Source organism: Motacilla alba, chromosome 9 (genome assembly GCF_015832195.1).
Source record: "Motacilla alba alba isolate MOTALB_02 chromosome 9, Motacilla_alba_V1.0_pri, whole genome shotgun sequence".
Classification (NCBI taxonomy): domain Eukaryota; kingdom Metazoa; phylum Chordata; class Aves; order Passeriformes; family Motacillidae; genus Motacilla; species Motacilla alba.
In genome coordinates this window covers 18,784,147-18,794,209 of record NC_052024.1, presented here as the reverse complement: position 1 = coordinate 18,794,209, position 10,063 = coordinate 18,784,147, and the positions used below count along the sequence as shown (strand labels likewise).

General features: G+C 44.6%; 1 protein-coding gene across 4 annotated transcripts in view; it reads right to left on the bottom strand.

Annotated features, from left to right (window-relative positions):
* Positions 1-599: 599 nt before the first annotated feature.
* The window catches only part of GNB4 (G protein subunit beta 4), a 31,231-nt gene continuing 21,767 nt past the window's right edge, over positions 600-10,063 (bottom strand). For all 4 annotated transcript variants that reach the window (XM_038145268.1, XM_038145266.1, XM_038145269.1 and 1 more), the window contains exons 5-10: positions 9,442-9,505; positions 8,539-8,701; positions 8,305-8,371; positions 7,962-8,163; positions 6,594-6,810; positions 600-5,412 (exon numbers count right to left, since the gene is read on the bottom strand). In XM_038145268.1, the coding sequence (XP_038001196.1) occupies positions 5,306-5,412; positions 6,594-6,810; positions 7,962-8,163; positions 8,305-8,371; positions 8,539-8,701; positions 9,442-9,505 (820 nt within the window). In that variant the 3' untranslated portion in view covers positions 600-5,305. The remainder of the gene's footprint in view (positions 5,413-6,593; positions 6,811-7,961; positions 8,164-8,304; positions 8,372-8,538; positions 8,702-9,441; positions 9,506-10,063) is intronic.

Sequence of the window (10,063 nt, the reverse complement as noted above, 5' to 3'; positions counted from 1 at the left end):
CATCTACTTTTTTCTAACTAGACTTTTTAAAATTATTTTAAAATAAAGGCCTTTTCAGAGTATTTATATATTTTTATGGCAGTGTTAATATTGACTAAGTTAAAGATTGAGCTCTAAGGTACGGGAGTTTGCTATTTTCAAGTAACTAAGGGCTGTCTCATCAGGAAACAGATGTAATGCTAGAGGTGCTAAGGGAAGACAGCAGTTCCAGTGTGTTCAGGTCTTTGTTCTGACTGTGGGTGGGGAGTCCTGCGGGTTTGAGGGAAAGAAAGTGTGGAATCCACCCCTGAGACACAGGCCAAGCGTGGTGTGGTGAGGGCAGAGCTGTGTATCAGTGCTCTGGTTGTGGAGCATTTGTATTGACATTGTATCAAGATAAAACTTTCAATGCATGTATTCTACAGTTATTTATTAAAAAAAGTCCTACCCCTGTGCTCTCCGAGTTCTTTGGCAGCTCTGTCCCAGCTGGAGGCCTGCACATCACTCCCACAGGTAAAGATCCAGGACGGGGCCCAGCTGCTGCTGTGGGACTGCTCCATCCCCATCCCAGGGACACTTTCAGGCCAGGGACTGCTCTAATAGGACACTGAGAGCTGAGCCAGGCTGGTTAAAAGCACTTGTTTATTGGTTACAATATCAACTCATGGCAACATCTTTCACTGAGCCACTGTACAAATACAAAGAAAAAGATCCATTGTGGAAAAAAAAAAGCTATAAACAAAGTTCATAGCAAGTGATTTTCTTGTCACAGGGAAGTCTTTTTACAACAGCACTGTAAAGAACAAATGGCACAAGTCCCTGGTTTTTTAATAGCTTAAATAAAAGCTTTAAGACTGTTTCTGAATACATACATAATCCAAAGGCAGTGCAGAATCACTTCATAATTGGTAACATTACCAAAGTTTTCCAAAGTAGTCAGCAACAAGTAAAAACAAAACAAAAAAGCTGATGAGAGATGCTGGGAACTAAAAGCAAAGTAAAATTAAGCATGTTTAGAAGCACTTTGCTTTGGACTCCTTTGGATGTAATATGTACTACAAGTGTTCAGATGCTTTTATTAAAAAAAAAAAAAAAGAAAAACACAAAGAGAGCACCATTGTGTAAGTAAAACAAAGGCTTGAAATACCTAAGACTATTCCACCGAAGTCCATATTAGTTAAAACCTAAACATACTGTGTGGTATAAGAACGTCAGGCACATGTAATCTGTTATCAGTTATATCAATTAGTAACACTGTTCACACATTTACCATAACAACACTGCATTAACATTCTGCATGTATTTTACATAACCAGCAATTGGATAAAAGGCTCTGGTGCCTCTGAAGTGTAGGAGGAGTGTGACCAGCATGCATGCCAGAGTACTGGATACACAGTGCACCATCAACCCATGCTAAGTACTTGGACAGGAAATGCTATCTCAAAACCAGCCATTCTGCTACACAACCATTGATACCAACTAGTCCGATTAGCCAAAACTCTCACCAACATCTTAAAGCACAGCACTAAACCTAGTGGAGGTGACAGTGTCCCCAGAGAGGACAGACTACAACTCTGGGAATGTTTTCACAATGTTTTCATTCCATCTTAAAGTAATTAATGTGAACTTCATCAGAGGATGAGCGGTTACACAACCGAAGGAAGGAGTCGACTACTTCCACCCCGTGCATTACAGCAAGGAGCCACTGAGCCCTGCTGCTGCTCCAGCTCAGCTGGGCCAAGGCAAGGTTGGGCCCTGGCCTGGGGCAGGAAAAGCCCCTTCAATGCCTGTTCCCTTTGGAGCGGTACAAATCCTGTCGATCCACGGAGCCGTGGGCTCTGCCAGCACTGCCATGGATCTGCAGCTCGGCACAGCAGAGGACAGCAGCGTGTGGAAGGAAAAGGGCTGCACACAGATGGAACCAGGCCACGCTACTGAAGTACATGAGCAAACATCAGCACGAAGCCGCAGCAGCTTTCTGTGGTTTCCAGAATCTCCAACTGCTTTCTCCACCAATAAACAGCCACCCAAGGCTACGTGGGAACAAGCCCAGGCTGGGCACTTGCCTGAAGGGAGAACTCTCTACTGGAAAGTTAGATCACATTAGAAAACGCTGACGAACTCTACCAGAATAAAATAAACCTTGTTACATCAAGCACGTGGTTCTGCTTCCCGAGCCGTAACAGATTGCCTTTAGAAGAGAGGCTGGGCAAGAGTTACTCTGCCACTGTTTGGCACAATGCTCTTGGTTACTCCAGTTCTGTACTGACACAACTTATGTGAAATTCAGCTAAGGATGTAGTCTGGCTACAAACTTTTAAAGCCAGTGAGGATGTGCCCACTCACGCTGCAAGACCTGCTGCAAGCAAATCTGCTGTCATGGTGCAGAGTCACACAAGCTGCACACCTGGGCCCATGTCAACTGCAGGCACACGCCAGCGTCTTTGAAATTCAAAGCTGGGGTAAAACCTATCAAGGGTCATTTATTACCTTCCTTCTTTTAGGAGGAGTTTGAGCTTTTACCATAAAAGCCACCTCCACTTTAGCTGGGGCATCGACCTCCAGAGGCCCCTGCCAGCCATTTGAAGAAGGGAACGCCACAGCCCAAGTTGTTCTGTGGCATCACACAGTACGTGAGGTACTGGAATCTGCAGGCTTGAAAAACAACCCCCAGCCAGGGCAGTAATGGAACAGCAAACATCACCCGGGCAGGATCCAGCACAGGCTTCCTGCAGGCTCCAGGGCCGCACCAGACGCCGATTCCCCCGCTGTGCTCAGGCTTCTCCCAGGTCTCTGTGCTGACACTGGAGCCCCTCAGACCTGGGGTGAGCGAGGAGCAGAGGCAGGCAGAGCTCTGTGATGCTGCTGGACACCTCAGCAAGGAGCTGGCATTCCTTAGGATTTATTTTAAAAGCAGCTGAATCCAAGAGGCAACAGCCATCCAACAATGACAGTGAAGTTATTTGCAGTAACACCTGTACAAGAGCCATTACCACTGTTACAGGCGACCTGAACTGGTAAGAAAAGTTATATACAGCTGTAAAATTGGTTTTGGAGTTTCACAAGTAGAAACCAGTTTTAATACCAGAATGTAAAAATGGCACCTGTCTCGGCAAAGGTGTTGATTAGGAAATTGGTTCAAAACACACTTCTATGGAAAAGAATTTTTTTAGAAAAAGAATGTTTTCGTAAAATTCCTTAGTAACAAATTTCCAGAATGATTCACTCAAGGCAGCTGTGAGTTAAAAAAAATAATCAAGTGCACCACTAAAAAATAAACTGAGTCTGCAAGATCCCAAAGAGCTGCTCACTTAAGAGAGTTACAAGAATTTTGTAATAGTTCTATAAATGCAGACAGATCACAAAGCAAAACACTGAGGAATTCCTGTGAGACACAATACAGTGGGATTTTGGTCCTACACCACAGGCTGCTGTTAGGAAATGTTCCTTCTCCAGTATAAGCAGCGCCTTTTTCTTATTTTAAAAGTGAATTTACCGTGATTGACTGGTTCATTTATTGGCACCTTCACCATTACAGACATGGCGAGTTCACAGGCACAGTCTGGAAGTACTGAAGTTTAGGATTAAAAAATGTCAGAAACTTGACAAGAGTCATCTCAGCCGGAAATTCATTTGGATATACTACAGGACTCCGGGTCCTTCTCTTTCCTACCTGACCCAGAGACACCCAGACTCCCCATCAGTTCCAATGAATGACAACTAACATCATCTTCCAACCTGGTGATTTAAAATTCACGTTATCTTTAAAATAAGTCACTTAAGAGAAGCCAATAGACTTAATCCCCCATTACAAAATAGCCACCGATGTTCAGATTCCCAAGGGAGCATCCACTGGGAGTGCAGACATGCTGCCAGGCACCAAGAAGTTAAGCATCCTCCCTGGGCAGTTTCAAATGGGCATCAGCCACATGATTTTCCTGTCTCTGCACTGAACTGTACCTGGTGAGATTTCTAAACTGACAGCAAAATCAGAATCGAATCAGGAAAGGAGCAGGAATGGCCATTTACGGTGCTGGAGCAGCAGAGTATCTGGCATCATGAAACCCCCATGGCACAGCCCGCAGTGGGCACACAGAACAAGCACGTATCCTCAGGGTTATGCTGGAAGTTTTCAGGGGTCACACAGATGCAGTTAAGGTAACAATTCCTTTGGTCATTCACACTACACAGAACTAACGAGCACTTCTGGCTGCGGTGTGCTTTGGCAGCCCCTGAATCTGGAGGGGAATTACAAGCAAGTAACTTGCACAGTTAAATCCTCTTTAGGAATTTAAGCAAAGTCCTCCTGAATTTCTCAGTTGGTATGGAACGAGCCATCTCTGCACACACTGCTCTGGGCTCTGAGCAGCAGCCAAGTCACTGTGAGTGCACCTCAGCTGGAGCTTGTGAGGAGCCAAACCCACACGTCTGGTCAGAGCTGAGCTGGCCGCAGCACTCGGCCACTTGGCTTCCGTACCCACCGACTGCATGGAATAACTGATGCAGAAACCTGCAGGGAGGAAGCCAGAACATCTGGATTTACTTCATTTTCCAGTTATTTCTGCTGTTGGTGCAAGTGTACCTGGCCTTAACTCCTTGGTGTTTGGAGGTCATGACTGCCCATGGATGAACCGGGAACCACTGGCTTGAAGGAAGAACCCCCCTGATCAAAAACAGGCTAGCAGGTCAAGAAGTGAGTGAATAAGGCTGTAGGTATTAACTGGGAGTCTCCAGGGCCTTTAAAAAAAATTCAAATGCCTTCCATTATAAAAAACACATACATACCATTGGCTTCACTTTATCTACAGTAAATTCACAAAAACATTTAAAACAGCAATCTAGTTCACCCACTACAAAACTCAGAAGTGACATCTCAGGTTAAAAGCAAAGCTATAAATGTAGTTCCATAAAAAATGCAAACATGTTTCTTTACATACAGACAAATGTTACATGATTGGCTGCTATAATGTGTATATTCTGTTATGTACAAAAAAAAAGTACAGGATTAGCAGACTGAGCACAAGCAAAAACCCTTCAAGGACAATCTAACCAAACCACCAAAAACAAAAAGACTGGCTCTTAGTTTGTCGGTCACCATGATTATGTGTGCTGGCCCCTTTTAAAAAGTCAGTGATTTCTTCCCCCCTCCCCTATTTCTTCACTTGATTTTTTTTTTTCTAGTTTACAGAAAGCCTTTTTGTGTAATAATCAGTGAATAGAAAAACTTCACCTGCAAATACAAGGTAGAAATGTTATTTCACAGCTATAGGCTGCAGCATTGATCTCTCCAGATCTCAAATGGAGAATGTACATGTTTGGCTCCCAGTTAATTCCAGATTCTGAGAAAACTGTCCCAAGACCCTGTAGCTACAGCCATGCCGTCATCAGTAACACCTAAACAGCTGACACGGTTGTCATGGCCAGCCAGGACACCTGGAAAAGAAGAAGCAATGGAAGTTTAGTGTCTGCAAGATGTCAAGGACTTCAGTTGCTAAACTGCTCTCCCAAGTAAGTCTTAAGTGTACTAAAAAAGATGCAATGCAAGATCTTAACTCTCCTTTTTGTCTTTACTCTGAGGAACCACACAGACCATAACAGCCTTATCAAAAAAACCCAACAATAAGGTTTGTAAAAATACATACACACAATATTGCCTCCATTTTTCTCTCTGCCCTTATGACTTCTCCCTTCTGTCCCATAGATGTCCTCCCTAATCAGGCTCTCTACTGGTTTTTCCCTGTTTTCTACAGTGCTGTCCACAATTTCAGCCATCAACCACTCCAAAAATCCAATGTGATGTCTCCTGACAAAGTCATGGATTCATTAACTACCTTGAGTTTGCCAAGTTTTGCAAACCCTAGGGATTACAAATCCCCCGTATATTGTGGCAAATGGAAGAGCAGCACTAGCCTGCCTCTTTCCTGCTCTGGTTCTGTTTTCTCTCTGAGTCTTTTTGCCCTTGTCTGTTCTCTCAAGGTTCCCCATCCAGGTGCAGCAGAACTAGGGAAAAGGATTTATTTTCAGTCTGAACAGCAGAATTGATGTTCAGAACTGAACCAGGCCCAAGCATTTCAGTTACTGTAAGAAGTGAGAAAGAAATAGCTGTGCTATGAAACATGCTGTGGCCTGACAAAATGACTGATTCAAGGACCACAAGTTGCCACTTTCCCTTTCTCCCAACAGCAGGGAATGCAAAGCCAAAAGACTCCTGTAGCTACACCTGAATTACTGCCACTCAAGGGTGCAAAATACAATGCAAACGTGTAATTTGGCACTACTCAATTCCATACACTTCAGTGAAATACATTTCCTGTAGATGCAATTTTGGAGGGCATTTCTCAGCCTCAAGAGCTGGGATCTCCCAGCACACAGATCTGTAAAGCCCAAGAACGGGCCTGTTCTCCTGACTCAGTTACTGCTCACACCACGGAGACGGAGCTAAAATGCAGTGTAACTTCTGCAAGACACAACCACACGCAATAAAAGGATGCCATTCCAAGAGAAAACGGCACTGAAAGGAATCGAGCAGATCCACACCATCAGCACCAGCACCGGCCTGGCTCTGCACTCTGCAGGGACCGGGCCGCGCAGGGCTGCCAGCAGCGTGTCCTCACCTGCCCTCTCCCCTTTGAGGGTGTCCCAGACGTTGCAGTTGAAGTCGTCGTAGCCGGCGAGCAGCAGGCGGCCGCTCTTGGAGAAGGCGACGGAGGTGATGCCGCAGATGATGTTGTCGTGGGAGTACATCATCAGCTCCTGGTCCGCGCGCAGGTCGAACAGCCGGCACGTGGCGTCGTCAGAGCCCGTGGCGAACGCGTGCCCGTTGGGGAAAAACTGCAGCGGGGAGCGAGACACGGAGTCACGCCAAAAATACACACGGGTCAGCTCAGCGGGGCGGCACAGGGTTACCAACCAGCAAAGGCAGAATGGTTTACTCTAAAGAAGCGTCTGCGGGTTGGAAAACGCAGCTATGCAAGGGAACGCCTCTGGAACAGCACTGGGGACACCTGAGTGACTGGAACTGCAGCCAGGCAGCTCCTGAGTGTGCTGTAAGAGCAGCCACAGGGGATGCCACTGACTCCTACCAAATGAAGCAAACCCCAGCTCTGCACATCCTGGCTGAAGTGAACACAGTGTTCCATCCTGAGCTGGTCAGCCAGGTTGGCTCAGCCAAGACAGAAGACTGCAAACAAGCAATTCCACTTCCTAAAAAAATCTACTCCAAATCCAAGTTATTCTCTCAGCAGCAATATTCATTGAAATGGGAATGGAGAGAGCCCAGCGCATCTCAGCGTTCAGGTCTAAGTATAGGAACTGCATTTTTGTACTGCTCATGTGTTTGGTATTTTCTCAGCCTTAACAATTTTTCATGTTTATCAAAAACAGATGCAGCTTCGACTTAGATTTCTTTCTCTATTTACCAGAGCCTGGATCTTGCAGATCAGAACATAGTGTTACTATGACAGAGGGGAAATATAATCCAGTTTCTAAATATTACCATATTATTCCAGGGAATATTCAATATCAACACTGATTTTAATTGCATTCTAGAGTATTTCGCTGAAAGCTCTTTTTGTTCGACAAAAGAACTTTAAGATGAGGATGCTTGGCTGTGTTGCACCCTCTCAGTACTTTGCATTTATCTACAATTTTCAGTTTTTAACACATTGCCACACTTCAAAAAGTTTCCCTAGTCCATTCTTGACTTCTTAAAAAAAGTGATGTCTCAGTTACTGAATAAAAACCCAGGTGAAACTATTCCAGGAACAGCGCAGTGCATCACAGATAATGGCAATAATAATTCAGCCACAAAGTAGATTTTAAGTTATTACACAACCTTCTCCATTACATACAATTTAACATTCTCTACCCTAACTAACTGATTTTAAATCAAGGCAGCTCAGTAGACTCTAAGCTGAATTCATGCAAATGTAGCCTTTATCCTCCCCCTTTCCTTCCCACATGCAAACAGGAGGATCACTTACACAAACTGCATTAATGTCTGACACGTGCCCTGTGAAGGACTGCCTGCACATCCCGTCGCGGATATCCCAAAGCTTCGAGGAGGCATCGCAGGCGCCCGAGACAAAAGTCCTCATGTCTGGGCTCAGAGAGAGGCTCATCACATCCCCAGTGTGCCCAGTGAACGTGGTGGTCTGCTGGCCAGTTTCAATATCCCACAAAGCACTGCAGATGAAGTTAACACAACGTCTGTCGTTATTTCAGAGTTCAAATTTTAAATACAAATTAAGGCACTGGAGAGAAAAAAAAAAAAAAAAAAGGAAGAAAGAGGGGGTGGGGGAAGGCCAACAGAGCTCAAAAACTCACCAAGTGGTGTCTCCTGAGCTAGTGACAATTTGGTTGTCATCTAGGAAGCGACAACAGGACAAGTATCCTAAAAACAAAACAGTTGTGTAAGGGTCTGACCCAGGAGTAATGACTGCAGGGTAAAATGCAGGAACAGCACCCAAGCTCTCCCGCACACGCAGAGCACAGGCACTGCCTGCCCGAGGCAGGGCTGCTCCCCCGGGGCAGTAACCCAGCAGGGCAGCAGGAGCTGACCTGTGTGCCCCGGCAGCTCGCGGCTCACTCGCACGTTGCCCTCCCTGGTTTTCAGGTTGTAGATGGAGCAGATGTTGTCCAGGCCTCCGCAGGCCACGTAGTTGCCCGAGGGAGCGTAGGCACAGGTCATCACCCAGGAGGACCTCAGGGGGATGGCGTGCATCTGCAGAGACACAGCCCTGGGTCAGAGCACACAGACACCAGGGCCACGGGGCACCCCCAGCACCGGCATCTGCGATTACAACAGACTCCATCCAGCTCACTGCATCTTACACACCCACTGCTCCTGGGGGACAGATACCAGCAGTATCTGCAGGGCACATTTACAGATCTTCAGTATGTTATTTCATAGCAAAGCTATGGTAAACTTAAAACATTTACAAGCTTTGTTTATTCTAGTTAAGATTTCTCTGTCCAACTTTTTTACATCTTTAAACTACAGGTTGTCAGACAGGCCGGCTGTCCCCATGGAGACTGCATGGTTTACAGAAGCACAGCTCCACTCCACACTACCTAAGCTCTTCCCTAACAGCTGTTTTTCTTCCTTCTCCTTCCTCTGCCCTCAAACCCAAAGCACTCTTGTAAATTCTGAGGTTGTGTATTTCTGTAATTCAAAATCAAGTTAGTTTCAGAAGCAACACCACACAAGCAGAGAGCTACGGCTACTGCACTAGGCAAGCAAGAGTGAAAATGGTACATGTTATCATGTAATTAACTTTTGCTTCAGAGACACAATCTGCAACACATCACTCGTGCTCACCCAGCCATGAAAGGAACAAAAAGAGATTGTCTGAGTGAGAAAGACTACTTTTGATTTTTGACTTGCAACCACGGTAAAAGACAGACAAACACTCAAACACACAACTTACACATGAATTATTGATAAGGATTGTAAATAACTACCTTATTTGTTGTATAACTATCCCAAATAATTAATTTTCCATCTTGAGAAGCACTGACTAGTAGCCTAGATATGAACACAAAATAAAATATGTTAATGGAAAACAAACAAAAAAATCTCAAAATAGACATACATTATGCATGATTATTAAGTGATTCAGAAGTTTCATAATTTCTCTATTACCCTCTGCTTTTTCCTTTTTATTGATGGGGTGCATTTGTTGGAAAAAGTCTGCAAAGATCTAGATCTCCATACCACCTGAGGAATCCCATGGGGACTCATCATTGAAAATGAACACAAGTGCACAACTCACTAAAAACACATTTTATGAACTCTCTCCACGATTGCTTTCGTTATTCATATAACTACACAGTTACACAGAAGCAAATAAGGAATTTAGGCAAAAATAAATCTTGAGAAGAGATTCTAGATGAGTTCCTCTCTGGAGGACACAATACAGAGCAGACCATGAGGCAGTGTTTACACCTCACCATCAGCTGCTCTAAAGGCAGCAAAACTCTAAGTTACTTTTCCCCATAATGTCCAAAAGGGTATTTTTTTCAATGAAATAAAAATGTGTCAGTAAAGTTTTTAAATTCCTACCACAGAAGTTACATAATTATC